Below are 22,812 nucleotides of genomic sequence, written 5' to 3' on the forward strand. Positions count from 1 at the left end.
AGTTTCCTTAAAAAACTAAAAATAGAACTACCCATACGACCCTGCAATCCCACTACTGGGCATATATCCTGAGAAAACCATAATTCAAAAAGAATCATGTACCAAAATGATCATTGCAGCTCTATTTACAATAGCCAGGACATAGAAGCAACCTAAGTGTCCATAGACAGATGAATGGATAAAGAAGGTGTGCCACATATATACAATGGAATATTACTCAGCCATAAAAAGGAATGAAATAGAGTTATTTGAAGTGAGGTGGATGGACCTAGAGGCTTTCATACAGAGTGAAGTAAGTCAGAAAGAGAAAAACAAATACCGTATGCTAACATGTAAAATATGGAATCTAAAAAACAAAAAGAAAAAAAAAGGTTCTCATGAACCTAGGGGCCGGACAGGAATAAAGATGCAGATGTACAGAATGGACTTGAGAACACGGGGCAGGGGAAGGGTAAGCTGGGACCAAGTGAGAGAGTGGCATGGACATATATACGCTACCAAATGTAAAATAGATAGCTAGTAGGAAGCAGCCACATAGCAAAGGGAGATCAGCTCGGTGCTTTGTTTCCACCTAGAGGGGTGGGATGCGGAGGGTGGGAAGGAGATGCAAGAGGGAGGAGATAAGGGGATATATGTATACATATAGCTGATTCACTTTGTCCTACAGCAGAAACTAACACAACATTGTAAAGCAATTATACTCCAATAAAGATGTTTATTAAAAAGAAAAGCCAGGGTCATATAAAGTACCATGGGGGAAAAAGAAAAGAAATAAGATCATAAAACTTTCCTTGTTTTTAATTGAAATGTAGAGTTTTTTCTTCCCCTCTCATAAAGATGTGTTTCTATTGTGCGGCTACCATGTAGCCAAAGCTTAGAGATTTCCCGACACCCTGCATTTACCGTGTGTGTGTGTGTGTGTGTTCAAGGTTCATTCAGGTGGCTTAATATGAAACCAAAATGCCTAGTCCTACATTCAACTTCAGAAGTGCTGATTTTAATTTTGTGGTGCAGAAATAAGGCCAAATAAATAGGCAAAAAGTAGACCTAAAAATGGCTTTAACTTACTAATCCACTACATCTTTGACAGCAATTTTAGATAAAAATGGTCCAGAGGACAAAGTGCTTAATTAATGATGAGAAAATGATTCCTTCAAGTCCCATAATAAAGAGTTCTCCCTGCGGTAATGATTTGCCCAGAGTTTTATTCATGCAAAAGTGACGGCTACTTCTTCCTTCTGTCCCCTTCATTCCAGTATTGTTCAGTCTGCATTTCTGTGAGTCGGGAAATTGTGCGCTGAAATGCAAAGATTTCCTCTTCTCCAGTAAACATGGCGAGTCCTTCTGCTGAGTCCTGGTTACCAAAAAACAAAACAAAACAACAACCTAGCACCAATTAAAACCCCCACAACTAAAAATTTGAAGAACTAAGTACAGGCTTTAAAAAATACTTCTTGGGTTTATATTACAAAATATTCTATAAATTTTTTTCATATACAATTTCTTAAAGTAGACTGGAGAATCAGCTAATTTAAACCAATAATCAATAAACAGAGCAAATTACCAGGGAGAAAACATTAGATGAATAATTAAAGCTGAAACAACACCCCAAAATCCAAATAAGAAAATTTTTGCTCAGATGAAAGTTCTCTACATAATCTAATGGAAGGACATTCCAGACAGAAAGGAATTTTTTCTCAAAAAGTGCACACCAGAAATAAGTAACAGAAAAACCAAGAAGTTCTGGTATGTCAGGATGAAGCTAAGACCCTCTCCTGAAGCTCCACAGACAGGGCCACATTCCTGACAGGAAGTCTGAAGATGAACCTCTGAAGAACCTTTTCCAAACTGGGTGACTGAGAGGTCTCCTGTGGGCCTGGAGATCGTGCCTGGAAGCTTACTTCGGGAAGGCCAGAGCTGCTTTTGTTCTTGAACTGCTGGGACACTTGATCCTCCCATGTAGCGGCTGAGTTGGGGAGCCCCTTGTGAGGCCAGTAAACATCCTGGGACTGGTGATTCTAACACCAGCCTGTGGCTAGAAGTGAACGCTGAACTTTTGTCTCTTTCCTTAGGGGTTTGCTATTAAACTCTTTCAGAGAAAAGTTCTGGACTCCTAAGTCCAAGTTACTGACCTACCGTAAAACTGCATCACCCTACGGTTACGTGCCCTGATTTCTTCATGATTATTAGCCCCAAGTGCTTAGCTTACTTTGCCCTGTATCTGAACCCTGATCAGAAGAAAAATTGTAAAGCCAATGATTTAAAGGACTTTAGGAACTGAGATCATGTAGCCCCTTAAGTGTATTCTTCCAAATTGCTGAAGACGTTATTTGGATGTATCACTCTTAGAGAAATGGGGTCATAAGCAGCCATTTATTTCTACATGTAGATTTAAATAATCATATTTTGAAAGGTTACTTTTTAAAGAATTATTGGTCTCATTTTCCCAGACTCCTGAGAATGCATAATTTCTACTCAGGTCAATAAGGAACTGTCTCCTCATTCCAAATAGCCTTTCACCGCTGGGGTTGAAAGAATGGGGCTGGCCTCATTCTGGGGGTGAATGTTTATAGTTTAAAATTTTTGACTAATATTTCAATTGCCTACAGTTGAGAAATATACCCTGTAACATTCATACAGAAGAAGGAAATGCAAAGTCACTTATGTTTGGCTTGGGGTGAAGCACCAGACCCCAAGCTCCAGGAGAACTAGGCCAGCATAGGCTGGCTCCCAACAGAGTGTCCCCAGAGCCTGGCACCCACAGGTGTTCCACAAATGCCTACAGAATGGGGGTTAGGAGATGAAGCATGGATTTCTTTTAAAGCAAGGGCCTTGCCAGGCACTTCATAGTCCTGGTATAGCCAGTTCACATGGTTGGATACTGTATCATGCACTCTACAAATCCAGCAGACATGAAGAGGATATCCAGAAAAGGCAGCATGGTGTAGCAGAATGCAGAATGAGCCCAGAACCAAAGACGGTGCCTGGATCCAGCTCTGGCCTGCCATTAGTCAGTGGTAAAACTGCAGGCCCATTAGTCCACCTCCCTGGACTTTGTTTTTGTCATATGCAAAAATGATCACGAAGATTCCTTCCACTCTAAAGCTGTAATTCTCTACATTTAGTGATGCTGAGGATACGTCTGCTATACTGGCTTTAGAAGAGAGCAGCAAATCAGTGGTTAAATACATACTGCATTCCTTCTTCAAAATGTAGCCATGCATCAAACCAAAAACAATTAAGCTGTTTTATAATAAAAAGAGATTATGTTAATATCGCCTACCTGGCTCAGCCCCAAATCATCCATCAGTATTCTGCTTTGCTCCAACTCACTGTCATGATGTTCATACAAAAATAAGCTTGATACGGGAGTTGATGCAGAGCAAATTATGCGCACCTGAAACAGAGGAAAACGAGTAAATGGTGTTACTCCTTACCTTTCACAAGTTGAAGGTAAAAACAAATTTCTCATAAAAATCTGTTTGTCATAACAGGGAGCTTGGATTTTTGCTTTTAAAATGTTCATATTTGTTCTAATAGTTTGAATCTCTTTAAAGTGATATATAATTTTAAATGGTTCTAAATATATGCAGCAAAACTGGTACTTGGTGAAAATACACTCTTATGAGTTTATAGAATGCGTATTTACAAAAGAACAATGCCTTGAACTCCTCTCTTTCAATCTAAGTAACAGTCTTAACTTTATTTCTACTTCTACACATTTTCTCCAAGTACTATGTTTATTTTGGAAAAATAAATATTTTAAAGCTTCAATCTATGACATTTTTTTTCCTATTTCATTAATCTGTTTTTCTAATTAGAGATTTTAGCTAATTATCCTGAAGTTATCCTAAATTATCCTAAAGCTACTAAAAATTTCATTAATCTCCATGCTTAAACATCTACAAAAAAAGCATCAGCAAAATGTGGTTGTCAAAGTTTCAAAACTGGCAGGACCCATTTACACTGTATCTTCTTCATGAATAAAAATCTTGCATAAATAAATGAATACAGCATTTCTTTTTTTAAAAATAATTATATGGAAATCTCTTTAAAAAAATTTTTTTTTGGCTGTGTTAGGCCTTCCTTGCTGCGCGCGGGCTTTCTCTAGTTGCGGCGAGTGGGGGCTACTCTTCCTTGTGGTGCGCGGACTTCTCATTGTGGTGGCTTCTCGTTATGGCACACGGGCTTAGTTGCTCTGAGGCATGTGGGATCTTCCTCGACCAGGGCTCGGACCCATGTCCCCTGCAATGGCAGGCGGATTCTTAACCACTGCACCACCAGGGAAGCCTCAGCATTTCTTTAAGGTGGATTTCAATATTTGGAAAACTTTTTTCCTATTTCTGGAATAGCTCTGAAATGTAAATAGACAAACCACATAACCCATATTCAGATAGCCTAGGATCACAGATGTTTCCAAATGTATTTTTGAAACAAAATACTTTTTAAAAAAGCCTTTTGACCATGTCCATATTTTTTCTTATAGTTTGAGTCTCTTTAAAGTGATATTTTTTAACTTTTTAAAAATATTTTTTGCAGTACGCAGGCCTCTCACTGTTGTGGCCTCTCCCGTTGCGGAGCACAGGCTCCGGATGCGCAGGCTCAGCGGCCATGGCTCACGGGCCCAGCCGCTCCGCGGCATGTGGGATCTTCCCGGACCGGGGCACGAACCTGTGTCCCCTGCATCGGCAGGCGGACTCTCAACCACTGCGCCACCAAGGAAGGCCTAAAGTGATACTTTTAAACTGCATAGTACTTTACAAATATTTCCACACAGCTTATACCATCCTCTGAAGTAGGGAACAAAGCTTTTATTGGGCAACCTGGGGCCTGGAGAGGTCTCAACTTGTGACACCAGTCCAGATCTTCCAGTTCTAAGTTCAGTGGTTTTTGCATTACAACTGAGGTTGACATTTTTACCTGTTTGGAGCCCATCTCTGTGTGCATCAAAGATGCTCCCCAGATGCACCGTTACCACTTTGCTGCGTAGGTGACTGCTAAGTTCAGTGCATTGCTACTCTACTTATACCCTGAGTTTCCAGAACCTACATTTATTTCAGCCTCCTGCCAGACAGCCTTCAAAAAGACTACGCTTGACATTAATTCTTCTTGATTACATAGTGTTTGAGTGTACATATGTGATCATATATCAGAGACAGCTTTTTTATCTTTATAAATTTTATTTCCACTAGTTTATATATAAAACATACTCTTCTTGATGTTTAAGGAGACCTGAATTTGTTTTCAGGATTCACAGCCATCCTTTTAAAATCATTATTTAAGTAAATATGCTGATACTTCAAAATAATGTATTGATGTTTGGGACTAGTCTTTCTATATCCAAATAGCCTTCTACCTCCTCTTATAAATTATTTAAATCACAAATGACACTTTTTTCATTACTCAGATGGGAATGCCCTTATTTCACAGATACATCTAGAATACATTCTAGAACAATGTCTGTTTAATGCTCCCAATTTCTGAAATAAGATAATTTCGACTATGCTTTAAAAAAGTATAAACTCCAAATGCGTGATTTGGTTAAAGCAAATGTTAGGAGAGTAGTTCTGATATTTCATCATATTGCCAGATAAATCTTTTTGTCTAACGAAGAAGTGAAACAGTGGGGGGAGGTAGGATCAGGGGGTGGGACTAAGGGGTGGGGACCATAAGCTCTCTTTAAGGTATTCCTAGCCGAAACATAAAAAAAATAAGAGTTTATCAATCCTCCAGTCTAAGAACCACCTACCAATGCCCCTCTCCCACTTTCTTCTTGAAGCACTGCCCTCTAAAAACAGAGTGCCACCTCCAGGAGATTTATTCTGGACTCCACACGATTATTTCAGAGCAGAGTCTCTGGATGAGTGACCCAGAAGGAGACAAGTGACAGGACTTGACCCCTAAGCTCTGGTGTTCTCAGCTTCCTGCCTCTGCTGACTCCCTGCTCGCACACCCCCTGGAAGCATGCAGCAGATTTTGATCATGCTCACTAAGGCAGGCTGCCCTCGGTGTTGCACCAGAGCCACGCTGGCTGCCCTTCATGCTCAGGCCCATCACAGGGCCTTTGCTGCAAACTCGCCGCCCTGGTGAGGGCTTTTCACCCTGCACTTTGAGCTTGGCCATCACATCTCAGAGTTTGTGAGCAGCACTTGAGGAGCTGGTGAACGAGCAGGCTCCAGGCCCCACCCTTGGTCCTCATTTGCTGGTGGGGGTGGTGTGGGCTCTGGAATCTGGATCTTAAGTAGCTCAGATGATTCTGGTGCAGCTGGTCCTCAGCAGGACTTTCCACGCCCAGCCCCATGTCCCACACAAAGATCAGTTTACTCTCCCCCTGTACTCTCATAGCACCAACTCCCCTCTCTTTCCAAGAGAACATCCCAGTGAGGACTCTACACTCAGCTCTGTGTTTCATTAGTGTTTCTTCAGCACTAGACTATCAGCTCCATGAAGGCAGGCACCATGTCTGGCTTTGCTTGTCACTGAATTAGCACTTTGCTTGGCATGATAAATGTTGTTGAATGAATGAATAAAGGAAACATTAAACATCTCACCTCTCCCTCCCAGCGGATTCTGGTACTTTCTCCTCCCCTCAAAGTCCCTTCAATTTTAGAATCACTCCTCTATCTCTTTCTGTGCAAGGAATAAGGAGGAAAAACTGTATCTAACAGTGAAACAATATTTTACTCTAATTTGAAGTGGTACTTATACTTTACTGTAAATATATATTTATCGGTATATACTATTAATCGTGGCTCACCTTCATTGAAAGCTTACTGTACGCCACACGATGTTCTAAGTACTTTACATGCTCATGTACCTCACAACAATCTTATGAGGTAAATACCATTATTGCCTTCTTTTGCTAAAGAAGGCAATTCAAGTTCAAGAGGTTAAGCTGGTCTTCAAGGTATTCAGCCTGGTCCCAGGGCCCACTCCTTAACCATTAGGCAATACTGCCTCTGATGAAGGGACAAAGGCTCTGCAATTCATGCTAAAACACCTGGATTTTTTTTTTTTTTTTTTTTTAGAGAGATGACAGGTACTGGGATTTCTGGGTCAGAGGGAGAGAAAACTCTAATACTGAGGAGGGCGCTTTAGTCATTCATTCATTCATTTTGTTCATTCATTATTTTATCAGTCCAATAATCTATTCATGCAACAAGTATTTACTGAGCACTCAATCTACGTAAGGCATTGTGCTGTGCATCCTCATAGACAGAGCATATGATATGTCTGGTTGAATGAAGGATTTGGTAATATAGCAGACTGTCTTATGATGGGATTTTTAATATAGTACTATTACTATAGTACTGTAGTACTAATTAGTACTATTAGTACTATAGTACTAATATAGTACTATTACTATTACTATTACTAGTACTTACACAGCATTCAGCTTGTGCCAAGTGTTGTTTTAAATGGTTTACCTGTATTAGTTTATTTTGTCCTCACAACAGTTCTCTGAAGTAAATACTATTATTATCTCCAATTTGCAGATGAAGAAACAGGTACAGAGAAGTGAAGTAAGTGGTAGACCAGGATTCCAGCCCAGATAATTTAGCTCCACAGTCCAAAATGTTTAGTTTTGAGAAAATGTGCCACATCCTTACCTTGAAATCATAAAAGTTATCAATGAGAGTTATGAATCTCCGAGCTTGGGTCCTCTTTGCCAGGGTAAATTGTGGAATGTTTCGTAAAAATACTGTATCAAAATTCTTTGACAGTTCCAAATAGTCACTGGCTCCAAGTGGCTACAGTTAAAATGAAATAAAGAATAGAAAATTGAAATAAGCCAATTCTGGTTGAAAACATCTCTTTTTCTTGTCATGGTGTGATCTAGGTGGTAGCTTTGGGGTAACTTGACCAAACGGGGCAGTGTTTTCAGAGTAGGCTGAGGACAGAATTCACTATACTGTAACAGTGCTGTAAACAAGTAAGAGAGAAGGCAAGAGCTTGGTGGGAAGTTAGAGAATAACTCTGGCCGCCTCCGCTGGTATCTTGTAGGCCCCCATCCTAAACCCAGTCTTTACTCTTTTTATTTATACGACATGACTTTAAACACATCCTAACAAATCCTTCCTACGACTCAACTGCAAACTGTCACTACTGGTAAATAGAGCTGTCTTATCATGGCAGCTGAATATTTTGTCACCATTTTGAAATAAAGACTATGCTCCAGCATGAAAAGCATCAGAAAATATTTTTCGTTTAATTTGAGGTACAATTACTCAAGTACAATGTAGTAAACACTGCTAACCTCTGTAAGGAATACCAGAGGGTTTTCATGACCAGAAGTAGACCAAGACCTCAGGCATAACGTGGTGCAGCTGCTACCTCTACACACGAGGAGGATGCAGCACTCAGGGTCCACAAAACCATTCACAAAGGCGCCACCTACAGATGTAAAGTGCTTGCTCCTGAAACAGGAAGTTAACTCACGACAGTTATGAAAACGACTTGCGAACACTCTTTGGGGTTAGGAACACTCCCAGGAGAGGCACTTCTTATTTATTTATTTATTTTTTTTTTTTTTTTGGCACTTCTTATTTTAAGTTGTGTGTGGATGACTGTGACCTGTGAGCAGGAACCATGAGCAGGGCCAGGAGAGTGTTTCTGGCCCTGCGAGAATGTGGAGGAGACTAGCATGCCAGGAGCTGCTCTCAGGTGCCTCTGGAAGCTCTTGGATCCCAACAACTGATCCCTGGGACACAGATGGCTAAGCCTCCTCAATTTCTGGCAGAATTCATTAATACCTGTTCAAAAATGTCTCCCTCACTAGGGTGGTAATTTGCATTAAAACTCCTGCTTTCAGAAGTGTAGACAGGGCTACGTTCCTGGGAGAATCAGGGAATTGCAAGGTAGGGGAGGGTCATTCTCACCTTAGAGTCCATCCATTTAAGGCCACCACTATCCTAATGACCAGCTAAAATCAGTTATATTCAGAAAACTTCTAGTGGAGGTGTGGGGAGGTAAGAGTGAATCAGAGTGAAGCTCTGGGGAGGTGGCCCCTCAAGAACAGCAGTCCTAAGAAGGACGCGGTAACTACGAGCCTAGGGCGAAGGGGCACACCGCCAGAGAGAGCACAAAGAATGACATGATGCCTTCGAAATCTGCTTAGAGAGGCCCCTTCCCCCATCTCCTCTCGCCAACCAAGTAACAGATGGGGCCAGAAAAGAGATGACCTTGCCTTTTCCATTTCCCTTCCCTAGCTGGACAGCCTCTACCTCCAGACCCAGTGCCTGACCTTAGCTGAGACTCCCTGCTCACCTCAGCCATAGGGGCTCGAATGTGCGTGTGGTTTATTTTGGTCTAACCTTGACTCTGTTATGAGGAAACACTGCTGTCAAGCTTGATGTGGACCCGAAGGGTGTGTTAACAGAGCAGCTCAGAACAAGGGCTCTAGACAGCCTGGGTTTGAATCCTCAGTCTGTAATTTATGAATGGTGTGTCTTCGGCAAGTAACCTAATCTTTCTGTTCCTTAGTTTTCCCATCTGTAAAATGAGAATTGTTTCCTATCTCACAGCGTTGTGAGGATTAAACAAAATAATGCATGCAAAGCATTTTACACAGTGCCTGGAACATACATTACCACTCAACCCACTTTAGCTGCTTTTTATTTTTATTATTTCGAGCTCAAATGATTAGGCTCAGTACAAATGAGTTGAAGGTGTGAAGAAGTGTCATTCTCAATAGGACCAGGTAGCATTGCTCTACCCCCTGACTACATCCTAAACCTTAAAAATCAGCCTTTGTGCATTTGCCTGTCCTCAGAGTCACAGCAGGGACCAGATGAATGAGACTGTGGAATCCCATGTAATGAAAACAATTCCCGAAAGGGGGAGGGGGAGGGTAATATACAGTGTCTTCCTGTAAAAAGGAGAACTCATACAATAAGACACTCATGCTCTGAGGGTGACTCATACTACTTTTCTGAGATCAGTTAGAATTTAGTGTCTCATCTTTTGTAAATCAGAAATTATATGTAAAAAAATATGTAAAACCTCATCTTAGGTATATAGTTATGTATAATTAAGCTCACTCTTTATGCATGGATATGATTTCTATCAGTATAACTACATGCCCAAGGAAAATCATTATCAGAAGTGCACTGAAGTGCCTAGGGCAGCTGAAAATCAGAATTCTGCCCACTCAGCTATTTTTACAAATTATATACCTTTGTCAGTAGGCTCTGCATTTGCCATTATACTGGCAAATATCCCTTTCCTTCATATCCCTCATACAATTATGTGCTCATTCATATAAAGAAAACTAAGTTAATATAGTTACCTATCTCCTTTAAGAACAATAGTCATTGGGGGAAGTTGTTTAATGGGTGCAGAATTTCAGTTTGGGATGATGAGAAAGTTCTAGAGATGGAGAGTTGTGATGGTTGCACAGCATGTGAGTATAATTAATGCCATTGACATGTACACTTTAAAAATGATTAAAGTGGTAGTTTTATGTTATATATTATTTTACCACAATAAAATAATAGTCATTAAATAAAGGAGAGTTTATTAATTGCCAAAGAAATCCCAATTTAGGCTATGAAGAGAGTAATATCACCTTTTTCTTTAAAAATATGAAAAAGAATGAAATGTATTAATCAAAGAAGGAAGTCTTTTCCCCAAAGAAATCAGCTCCAAAAAGATTAATTTAAAACATAAAGTTTTAAAATATATATATTTAAAGAGTCTGTTTTCTTATCCTGGCTTTGATGTTGAAGTGTCTAAGAAGTGACACTCACCAAACTTCCCCAGGACTGAATCTGGGGAGAGATGGGGGTTTCTTATTAGTTAGAAATACTATTTTTCATTAATTGAATAAGTTAAATAGTTGTGAGAGAAAATAACATAAGGACTTTGGAATTATGGTCTGTCACGTCTAGTATGTGACCTTGAGCAAGTCTTTCTGAACTTCCATTTCCTCATCTGTAAAAGAGGGATCATAACCTGTCTCATAGGTTTGTCCCAAGGATTTGATGCATTGATTGCACGTAAAATCTTACAACAGTGGTGGTTACACAGTAAGTGATCACTAAATGTTAGTTCTTAACTTACAGAGTTCATGTGAGAAGTAACTAAAATGAATTATGCATAGTATGCTGTTTGGCATACAATACTTAATAAATAATAGCTATTCTTTTATTAACTATTAAATAACCTTCTCCTCAGCTCACAAAGCCAGGCAAGTGAACAGTTCAACAGTTCAGTCTGACTCTGCCTTTGCACTCAGGAGGTAAGAGCCACTCCCTCTGGTCCTTCCTGTCTGTGGTCCACCAAAATATCTGCCCTCCTGGCACCTCAGCCCTCCATGAAGTCATATGTAGATGACAAAAATAGCATATGTCTCAGGCCCTCCCCTTCCCACATGTCTTGTGGTAATAACACGAGCACCTGTGTGTGGTAAAGCCCCAGGCCCACATAATGAACAGCCCCTAACCCAGTACATGTCACATAGGAAGTGCTTAATATTTATTGAATGCATTAGTGAGTGTATGAATAAAACACAACATAGCCTGGGCAGCAGGCCTACTCCTTCCTTTATACCCATTTGTCACCAAATTAATTGAAACACCTACCAAAAAAATCCCACTTTTTCTTAGTTGGCCCAAATTCCTCACTCCCCAGGTAAGCCTTTGTTGTATATCCTAGAAAACACATGTAGGAACATTCTAGAAAAGATATAGACCATAATGTTAACAATGGTTATCTTTGGATAGTGGAATGAAAGATTAACTTTGTTTCTTTGTTATACTTTTTGGACTTTTTTTCCCCAGTGAACTTGTGTTACTTTTGAATAGCAAAAACAATAATGCTTTTTTTGGAGATCATTTTTATAGCGAGCATCTTATCATTTATGCCTCACCTGTGTGAGATCATAGTATCGGTTTTGTCACGGACATTTCTCTTTTTATCCCTAAGCTTTCTTAATCTATAGAAGTAGGATTTTTTTCAGGGACATTTAAAAAAAGAAATCATAAGCTGAATGCTTGTGTTCTCCTTTAAAGTTTGACAAAGGAAAACAGATTTGACATTTGGGATGAAATCTGACTTTGGTTGTATAGTTACATTCAGCTAATGATTCTTCACACCAGGGAGACAAGGGGGAGGGAGGGGATGGGATGAATGGCAGCATTCCCCAGTAGTTCATGTTCAGCCCTCATGGCCGAGCACCAGAGTCCCCAGATCAAAGGCCTAGTAATGTCAAAAGGCAAGTCTTTGCCTTTAACAGTTGTTGTTTTGTGTGTTATCAGTAAAGAGTTCACCCTGTATATTACAAAGAGGTGAGACACATATGGACCTCAGAAATGGTCCTGAGATTAGACAGTGGATGATGTTAATTGTGCATCTTTTCTTTAAAGCAATGAATTGGAATCTAGATTCATCTTTGCAGACCAACTTTCTATAATCAAAAATAACTTGCATATATTTATTGCTACCCTTTGAAGAAAATGAGTGGTGAAAAATAATTTAAAATAAAGATCGACATTTCTATGCTTACCACAATTAAACCTGATGCTTACCACAATTAAAATAATTAAAATTCACTGCAAAATTTGTTTTCTCCAGGAAATTATACTATACACACAATGAGATCTGTACATGAGTTGGAAATAAAAAATTGCTTATATAAAATTAAAAATCAATAGTATACAATATTTACAGCTTGTTGGCCCAGGTGGATATGCTCCCATTGATATCGTGTCTTAATCTGAGCAATTTTTCTCCACGTGAGCTTAATGACCAGCACGCTGTGTTTCTTTTTTCCATAACTGTCAGACAATATCCAGTCCATCTGCACGTGTTTATTACCTCTGCTCCGTTTTCTCTCTCTCTCTCTTCCCCTTCTGCTACTCTAAATGAACCAAGTTAAACTTCATCATCTCCATTTCTTTTATCCTTTCTTTTGTATTTTCTTTTTTTCACTTCTTCATGATTCATTTTGGATAATTTCCTCTGACCTATATTCTATTCCACCATGTTTCTCCCTAGCTGTGTTTTATCTGCTCTTAAACTCGTCCATTGAGTTCTTAACTTTGGTTATACACTTTACAGTTCTGGAAATTCTACTGGTTCTTTTTCAAAGTTGATATCTCTCTTTTTATATTTTCTAGATTCCTACACTTAAATTTCCAAGCCTATCTTTCGTTTTAAATCTCTTTGAATATGTAAGCTTAGTTGTTTAAAATATGAACTCATAATTCCAATATCTAGTGTTTTAATTTTATTGTCTTGTCTCCTCATATGTTTGGTTAACTTTGTGTACTGTATTTTTTCTTTGAAAAAAAAAAACACTTGTAGAAAGAATTTCAAGTTCAAGGCTTGAAAGTATTCTGAACTACTTGGCTCACACAAAGTTTGACTGAAGCCCACAGAGAGCTGGATTGCTTCGGGCTCACTCTTATTCCTAGAGTGCAGTCCTTTAGGGCTCCAACCAAAGTGGAGAGCAGTTTACTAGGTCCCCCACCTTTGGCTGGCCCTAGTCTCTGCCTTTTGTCTCACTACCCAACTAGGCTGCCAAAAGCAAGTTCAGTTCAGCTCAACTTGTTTTTTAACAGAAGACTGCTAGTGCTTACCAATATCTATGTTTTCTTCATTTTCCTGGGCACACAGCTAGATTACATTTAGGTGTGGCCATGTGATCAAATTCAGGCCAGTGGAATGCAACAGAAGGTGATATGCATCACTTCTAGATCTGGCCCATAAATACCACCCACACAGACTCCTCACTTCCTTTACTCATCTCCTGGTTGAAAAGAGAGGGCTCTGAGGACTTAAAGGAGGGTGGAGGCACAACAGGGATGAAGCCTGGATCCATGAGGGACCACATGGAGCAGTTTCCTGGCCAACCTGCACTGGATGGTGATATGAGCAAGAAACACATGTTTATTTGTTAAGCCTCTGAGATTTGGGGCTTGTCTGTTTCCACAGTTAGCCTATCCTAATACTTAATTCATCCAACTTCTTTCATTGTCCTAACTACAAAGTTGGTGCAAATTACTGACAAAGAGTCCACAATTATTGGAAGTGGATGGCTTCCTAACACTTCCTGTATGAACAAGGATTCTTGTTCACATAAGATGGTAACTATCAAAAGTTTCTCTTCAAATTTTCTTCAGATTATCATTAAAATTTTTTAAATCAGGAATTGCATTTAGCCATTTCCAACATCAAATGTGATTCTTAAAAAGCTATATTCATAGAGATAACTTTTCTCATTACAAATTTTGAAAAGATTTTGACAGTTTTGTTCAAATTCAGTGTTTGACATACTTAAAACATCTTTGTAAATTTATTTTTCTTCTCATGATTATATAATATACAGAAATATAATAAATGTTTTCACCAAACCACATATAGATGCTGCCAAATCATATTATATAGCCCAGTGTGCCATGGTATCACCAATGGTATCACTTTTGATATGTGACATCTTGATCACTGTGACCGAGAAGCTGATACTAATGGTTCCACAGGACCACTCACCCCCTCACTTTCAGTAGCAGTCAGTATTTAAAGGTGTCTGGGGCATTCAAATGCATTAACTAAAAAATTCTCTATAAGATTATGATAATTTAAAATTCATTTAAAATATTTTTGGAGAAATGAAGAATGTCTACGTGGGGTAGTCTGATTACAATTATGGTTCCAATTATTCTTGCCTCCTTGTCCACACCCTTTGGATTGTGACTTTCCAGCTGTAGCATGAAGACATGGAGTCTATCTGCACAACTCTTCAATCTCGGCTGGACTTGTAATTTATCACAGCCAATAGAATGAGGCAAAAGTGACAAATTTCCAGTTGTGAGCTTAGGTCTCAAGAGGCTTTGCCTGCTTCTGCTCACTCTGTTGCAGCACCTAGGCTGGCCTGCTAGAAGAGGAAGGGACAGAGGAGAGCCAATTGCCTAAGCTGAGAAAGTATCTCAGGCCAGCCTACAGCCAGCCAGCCCCCCAAACAGATGAGAGAGCCCAACCAAGATCAGCAAGGCTGAGTGCTGATGCATAAGTGAGCCCAAAATAGATCAAAACAGTTTCCCAGCTGACCTCCCAACTTCCTAGCTGACTAGAGAGTGATGATAAATGCTTATTTTTTTAAGCCACTGCATTTGGGGTGATTTGCTGAAATACTATACTTGCTACAGAGAGATTTACTAAGAAAAGCCCATGTTTTAGAAGTCATTAGCAAGTCCAGCACATGTAGAAAAAATATGACCTAGATGTTATAGCAAAAGATTGGTTTTACACTAAAAATAGAACTACCATATGACCCAGCAATTGCACTACTGAGCATATACCCTAAGAAAACCATAATTCAAAAAGAGTCATGTATCACAATGTTCATTGCAGCACTATTTACAATAGCCAGGACATGGAAGCAACCTAAGTGTCCATCGACAGATAAATGGATAAAGAAGATGTGGCACATATATACAATGGAATATTACTCAGCCATAAAAAGAAACGAAACTGGGATATTTGTAGTGAGGTGGATGGACCTAGAGTCTGTCATACAGAGTGAAGTAAGTCAGAAAGAGAAAAACAAATATCATATGCTAACACATATATATGGAATCTAAAAAAAAATAAAAAATGGTTCTGACGAACCTAGGGGCAGGACAGGAATAAAGATGCAGACGTAGAGGATGGACTTGAGGACATGAAGAGGGAGAAGGGTAAGCTGGGACGAAGTGAGAGAGTAGCATTGACATATATACACTACCAAATGTAAATTAGATAGCTAGTGGGAAGCAGCCACATAGCACAAGGAGATCAGCTTGGTGCTTTGTGACCACCTAGAGGGGTGGGATAGGGAGGGTGGGAGGGAGACGCAAGAGGGAGGAGATATGGGGATATATGTATATGTATAGCTGATTCACTTTGTTATGAAGCAGAAACTAACACAACATTGTAAAGCAATTATACTCCAATAAAGATGTTAAAAGATTGGTTTTACATAATTAATAAATACATGTAAGCACATATAGTGTCATTTATTTTATGTTCATTTACTTTTGTAATCAATTTTGGAATTTTTATGGTGCAGTATAAAACTTATTTCCAAAAATAAAACATGATTTACTGTACATAAGAACTAGAAAAAAAAAGGCAGAAAATTATGTGGCATCCTTACTTAGAGTACAAGACAACATGGACCCAACTGAATGAAAACAGAAAGCCATAGAGAGAAAGCAAGTTGACATGAAAAAGGAATTGGGGGAAACAAAGACTGACTGCAATAAAATTAAAATTGTAAGAGCATTCCAATAGAAAAATAATGAATTTGAACAGACAATTCATGGAACAGAAATTATAAAAATTATAAGGGGCTAATAAGCAAACAAAAAATATAATCAAGCTCAGTAGTAACCAAAGAAAGACAAAATAAGAATGATGTATCATTTTTCATATTGCAATTCTGTAAAGAAAAATAAATTACACTACTCAATGCTGGAAAGCATATAATGAGACATCCATTGCTGCTGGACGAGTAAATCAGTTCAGCTGTTCCAGAAAAAAAATTGTTAGGTTGTATTAAGAGCCCTAAAAGAAGTCATAAACTTGACCCAGTCATTCTCCTTCTAGAAATCAATCTATAGGAAATAATCAGAAATTCAACCAAAGGTTATACACAAGGATTATTTATGACTATGAGAACCCAAAAGCAACTTTAAAGCATAACAAACAGAAGAATGGCTCAATAGAGCACATTAATATAATGCACTAATATGTTGCCAACAAATAATGGTGTTTATGAAAAATATTTTATGATATGGAAACATGCTTACGGTAAAAAGTTAAGTGAAAAAAGGATAATGAAAATTTATAATTGTATTCAAAACATATATGTAGGACAAAGGCTAAGTAAATATGTAAAAAATACTAACAGTTGCTGTCTCTAAGTGGTCTGAGTGATAGACTTAGAGGTATTTTTATGATCTACTTTAAGACTTTTCTGATGACTCTTAAAAAATACGGTTTGAACTGTGTGGGTCCACTTACATGCAGAATTTTTTTGGTAGTAAATACTGCAGTGCTACGTGATCTGTGGCTGGTTGAATCCAAGGGTGCGGAACCTCAGACATAGAGGAACAGAGTATACAGAGGGCCAACTATAAATTATACATCTTCAACTGCGTGTAGGGCCAGCACCCCTAATCCTGCATAGTTCAAGGATCAACTGCACTATTTATTCACCTCAGTGTCCCTAGCACCTTGCACAGACCAGGGAACAGAGTCTTGCATAATACAAGATTGGTGAATAAATGAATACAGTCACCAATTCTTCAAAATCAATTATATTTACTGAATGTTTAATAAATACAAGGTATTGTAATAAATCCTACAAGGACTTTGCAAAACACAGAGAAGACACATTTTCCACTTTTTTGACTTCACTAACATACCACTAAATTGCATGCACATGATACCTATGGCAGCTGCAAATATTTATAGTTACGTTTTGCATTAGTCGATCTGCCTATGTAAATAAACCATAGCATAAGACACTGTTTGAAATCATAATTAGTATCATAAATTCATGCATTGTGTCCTATGAATAACTAAGGCATATGATTATTTTTGAGTACTAAATGGCACCCCAGTTAGTAGCATCCTTAAGTATATTATTTTAGCTCAAAATTCAAGTAGCACTACCAAATGCAGATTCTTCTTACGATAGATAAGGATGACAGTCTCCATCTTTCCACCTGAGCAATTAAAAAGTTTGTCTTTCAAAGCGAGAGAGAGGCATGGACATATATATACTACCAAACATAAGGTAGATAGCTAGTGGGAAGCAGCCGCATAGCACAGGGAGATCAGCTCGGTGCTTTGTGACCGCCTGGAGGGGTGGGATAGGGAGGGTGGGAGGGAGGGAGACGCAAGAGGGAAGAGATATGGGAACATATGTATATGTATAACTGATTCACTTTGTTATGAAGCAGAAACTAACACACCATTGTAAAGCAATTGTACTCCAATAAAGATGTAAAAAAAAAAAAGATGTGGCACATATATACAATGGAATATTACTCAGCCATAAAAAGAAACAAAATTGAGCTATTTGTAATGAGGTGGATGGACCTAGAGTCTGTCATACAGAGTGAAGTAAGTCAGAAAGAGAAAGTCTAGTACCATATGCTAAAACATATATGTGGAATTTAAGAAAAAAAAATGTCATGAAGAACCTAGGGGTAAGACAGGAATAAAGACACAGACCTACTAGAGAATGGACTTGAGGATATGGGGAGGGGGAAGGGTGAGCTGTGGCAAAGCGAGAGAGAGGCATGGACATATATACACTACCAGACGTAAGGTAGATAGCTAGTGGGAAGAAGCCGCATAGCACAGGGAGATCAACTTGGTGCTTTGTGACCACCTAGAGGAGTGGGTTAAGGAGGGTGGGAGGGAGGGAGACGCAAGAGGGAAGAGATATGGGAACATATGTATATGTATAACTGATTCACTTTGTTATAAAGCAGAAACTAACACACCATTGTAAAGCAATTATACTCCAATAAAGATGTAAAAAAAAAATACAAAATAAATTTTTTTAAAAAATTAAAGAAAATAAACAGCATTGCTCTAGTAAAAAAGAAGTTTGTCTTTGATGTGGCTGGTTATCTGAATAATTTTCTAAACAGGAACAATGAAAATCCACTTATTCAATGGTTTATGCATTCTCGACTATTGTTTCAAACTTTTTGTTTCTGTGGAAACCTGATGAAAACTTAAAGAACTTTAAATCTATAATGAGTTTGCTAAGGGCATTTGTTTTCCTTAATTACCAAGAATATACAGCTGCATGATATGTAGCACAGTTTCTCTAACAAACTTTTAGGAATAAAGAGCTTGCCTGCTGTCTTCTTTCTCCTGTATGAGAAACGGCACAGCTGTCTGTTTTGGTTTGACCCTGAGGCCGGGAGTGAGGATTTTCTCAATGCCACACCAATGTGAAAGGCACGAGCATTACCACCAGCCTGCCTTCTGCCCTGCAATGAGCAGTTGATCCACTTCAGTGACACGAATGAGCTGCCAGCTTGAGTTTCTTTTTTCTCTGCCTGGCTAGTGCTTGTTCTGCCACCATTATTTCAGCTCAAGTAGGACGATTATTATTTCAAGCGCTGTCTAGATTATACTGTCCTAAGGGTTACTCTTTATCTGTATAGACTCCTCTTTATAAATTCCTTGTAGTGATGCCCTGATAGCTCCTAATTAAACAAGTATGTGTGGCACCTTGCTTTGTTTACACAGAAATGACAATATCTCAGATCTTAAAGAGAAGTACCTTTTAATAGGAAAAAAAAATGCTTGAATGGAATTCAGATGGATGTGTCCTTTTCAAAACAAACAAAAAAATTTAAAAGAATTGACATTAAAACAACTATGTGGGGCTTCCCTGGTGGCGCAGTGGTTGAGAGTCCGCCTGCCGATGCAGGGAACACGGGTTCGTGCCCCGGTCCGGGAAGGTCCCACGTGCCGCGGAGCGGCTAGGCCCGTGAGCCATGGCCGCTGAGCCTGCGCGTCCGGAGCCTGTGCTCCGCGATGGGAGAGGCCATAACAGTGAGAGGCCCGCGTATCGCAAAACAAAAACAAAAACAAAAAAACAACTATGTGCACCAAAATAATAAAGATAATAATTAGAAAAAGAGCACTGAAATGTGTGCAAATAATTTCCCAAGATTGGTCATATGGCACCTTAATATGAGAAATCTCATTAATATGAAGACCATACCATCCAGCTGGGAAATATCTCGCCATTCCAGAAGATACTATCAACTCTTACACATTCTATTTCAGATGTTCTTTTTGTGCTGAGGAAAAGTCTTACTACTTGATTTATACAGTCACAATGGCAGGAGGCTAGTCCTACCTAGATCTGCCAGATCTTTGCCTAACACTCTATCCTCTCTATGGCCAAATAACAATGGTTAATATAGTATTCTATTGGGGGGTGGGCATCATATTTTTATTTTAAGAGAATCTGTAGAAACAATGACTCAACAATAACAAAAAATCAACGTGGCAAACCAGAGGCAATTGTACTCTTTCCCCACCCTGACGCAACTAGCTCTGCGTATCTAATAGATCTCCAAATCCTGGAGATGTCTAATTCTGGAGATTATGGAACTGAAAACTTTCTCGAAACACAAACTGCATACCAGATCTACTGAGTGCCCACTATGTGAAAAGCACTGTGCCAGGTTTATTTCTAGGAATTCTTCTAGTTCGACTGGGGAGTGGAAAACCCATTCGACTTATAGCCTGCAGCATAGAAAACCAAAATGAAAAATATGGAGATAGGTCAAAAACACAACATTAGAAGAACATGAAGAAGTAGGAAATCATTAGCATCATCATTATTATTAATAAGCACCACTGAGTGTAAGCATCAATACCACTCTAAGGCAATACATTAACGATGAGATGGTAAGAATTACTGGAATGGATTATACTAACCACCTGGGATTGAGTAAGTAGAGACCATAATTTGTTAAGCAATTAGCTGGCATCTGACTGGAACGTCCAATTGTTTAATAGACATCTAAAATTTGAGGAGTGTCAAGAGTTGCCCCTTTAGGAAATGAGATAACTGGGTTTGATCATGCCAACAAAATTAACATCATGAATGGGTTCGTGTAGCTTAGAACCTTCTATTCAGAAAGACCCTAAATACTTCTGGAATTAGAAAGTCCTGCCCAGGTAATTTATTCAGTTTAAGCTTTCAATTTAACTATGCATGATAGTCAGAAAGCAGCCTAGATTCTATACAAAACAGGACTGCTTCTTTGGTTTTTAAGTCTGAGAGAAATGAGCCTTCACAGCCTCCTTCACAGACCTTGGCTAACCATGTCCTAGAATCTACCCTCACCATGGGATTATTCAACCTGGCTAGACTCTCTTGCTAGTTCTCAGGGTATCTAAAGTTTCTGAATTAAAGTAATGAGAGGGTTATGCTTTAGATTTTATAAGAAGCCATGGGGGCGGGGGGAGCAGGGGGACTTCCCTAGCGGTCTAGTGGTAAAGACTCCGTACTTCCAATGCAGGGGGCATGGGTTTGATCCCTGGTCAGGCAGGAAGTTCCTCATGCAGCGCAGAGCAGCCAAAAAAAAAAAAAAAAAAAAAAGCCATGGGGATACTTTGAATTACTAGGTTTTGTTTATAATGACTCCCAAAATTTGTTTAAGCTTTAAGCCAATTCTAACCAGATTCTAGAAAAATGGGAACAACACAAGTGGGCTGAACAAGGCATTATACTGAGCATTTAGCCTAATAAGAGAACCCATATTCTCCATGTCCAGGAACACAGGGAGCAGGACAGTTTTCAAAAACATGCCATATACAATGTGTGTGTGTGTGTGTGTGTGAGTAAGTATTTCACTAGTTAAAGATTTTTTTTTCTTTGCCTGACTTGGGTCTTCATTGCTGCATGCAGGCTTTCTCTAGTTGCAGCGAACAGGGGCTACTCTTTGTTGCGGTGCGTGGGCTCCAGGGGTGCGGGCTTCAGTAGTTGTGGTGCGTGGGCTCAGTAGTTGTGGCTCGCAGGCTCTAGAGTGCAGGCTTGGTAGCTGTGGCACACAGGCTTAGTTACTCCGTGGCATGTGGGATCTTCCCAGACCAGGGCTCAAACCCGTGTCCCCTGCATTGGCAGGCAGATTCTTAACCACTGCGCCACCAGGGAAGTCCTAGTTTTTGATTTAAGTTTTTGATTGGAAGGTATTTAGTTTAATGTGGTCCTCTACTGTTAAGTAACCATGTATAATCAATCTTTTAAAATCATAAACAATGAGGAAATTTTATTTTAGCTGCACAAACAGCTAGTTCTTTGAAATGATTAACCTAGATATTAGCAATCCAGCAGACATTGAAAAAAATATTGGCAGGGGGAAGAAAAATAGCCCAATAGTTGCTAGAATCATTTCACAAAATCATTTATTAAAATAATGCTATAACAACCCCCTTCTAATTTCCCACTGCAAAACGGATTTTCTTGGCTCATTCAAAACAAATGGAAATTTAAACATTATTGTTAAAGCCTCAGACATTATGATATCTGATTGTATAGACTACAGAAGGTAATAAATGTACATGGCCAAGGCTGATGCATGTTTCCATCTTTTTCATTTTCTATTTTTAATTTAATGATTTTAATAAGAATGTACATGATAATGATGAAGTAATTAGTAACAATACTACCAAAATCACTGAAATCAGTAACTGATAGAAGATTAGCACTTGATGGTGAACATAATTGAGCCATCGTGAGCATCCCTCAGTAGAGGGCAGTATTTGTTACATCTCATGGGAGGAAAGGCAATGTTATAAATTCGTCTGGCTTTGAGATCTATCCGGAAGAAATTTGAAAGATTACCCCCATATGGTGCAACATGAGGTTCTATACCCTTTGCTACTGGTTCTACATGTGCATATGAAATGAAAGGTCCATCAATGTTAACTCTTCCCTCTGGATTTCAGCGGCATGAAAAATTACATGTAGGACACTAAAAAGTAACTTTGTAAAGAACTTTAGAATAGCAAAGAAATTATTTTAAATTTGAGAATGATGGTTTCTGAACGTGTTAAAGTCTAACAAATGAAGAGATTTTATTGTTTTTGTTTTGCTTTGTGAGCAGTCATTGGGAAGAAACTGAATCCTCTTAGAGGTGGGTATTAGAAAAGCCTAAGCAGAGTTGGAAAAGTAGATATTAAAGAGTTATCCTTCCTCATACTCTTCTGCCTTCTAAATCATGGAAATACTCAGTGAAAAATGCTAAATTCATACTCTAAAGATATTAAAACATGAAACAG

The 22,812-nt window shown here is 38.9% G+C and overlaps 1 protein-coding gene across 11 annotated transcripts in view; it reads right to left on the reverse strand.

Annotated features, from left to right (window-relative positions):
* AFG1L (AFG1 like ATPase) overlaps nt 1-22,812 on the reverse strand; it is a 227,497-nt gene that overhangs the window by 12,325 nt on the left and 192,360 nt on the right. For 5 of the 11 annotated variants that reach the window (XM_067702415.1, XM_067702414.1, XM_067702410.1 and 2 more), the window contains 3 exons: nt 7,611-7,751; nt 3,284-3,397; nt 696-1,386 (listed from right to left, as the gene is read on the reverse strand). In XM_067702415.1, the coding sequence (XP_067558516.1) occupies nt 1,096-1,386; nt 3,284-3,397; nt 7,611-7,751 (546 nt within the window). In that variant the 3' untranslated portion in view covers nt 696-1,095. Of the gene's footprint in view, nt 1-695; nt 1,387-3,283; nt 3,398-7,610; nt 7,752-22,812 lie in introns of those variants that run through there. The other 6 variants (XM_067702416.1, XM_067702412.1, XR_010933787.1 and 3 more) reach the window with 4 other exon arrangements.

The sequence above is a fragment of the Pseudorca crassidens genome, chromosome 13, assembly GCF_039906515.1.
Source record: "Pseudorca crassidens isolate mPseCra1 chromosome 13, mPseCra1.hap1, whole genome shotgun sequence".
Classification (NCBI taxonomy): Eukaryota; Metazoa; Chordata; class Mammalia; order Artiodactyla; family Delphinidae; genus Pseudorca; species Pseudorca crassidens.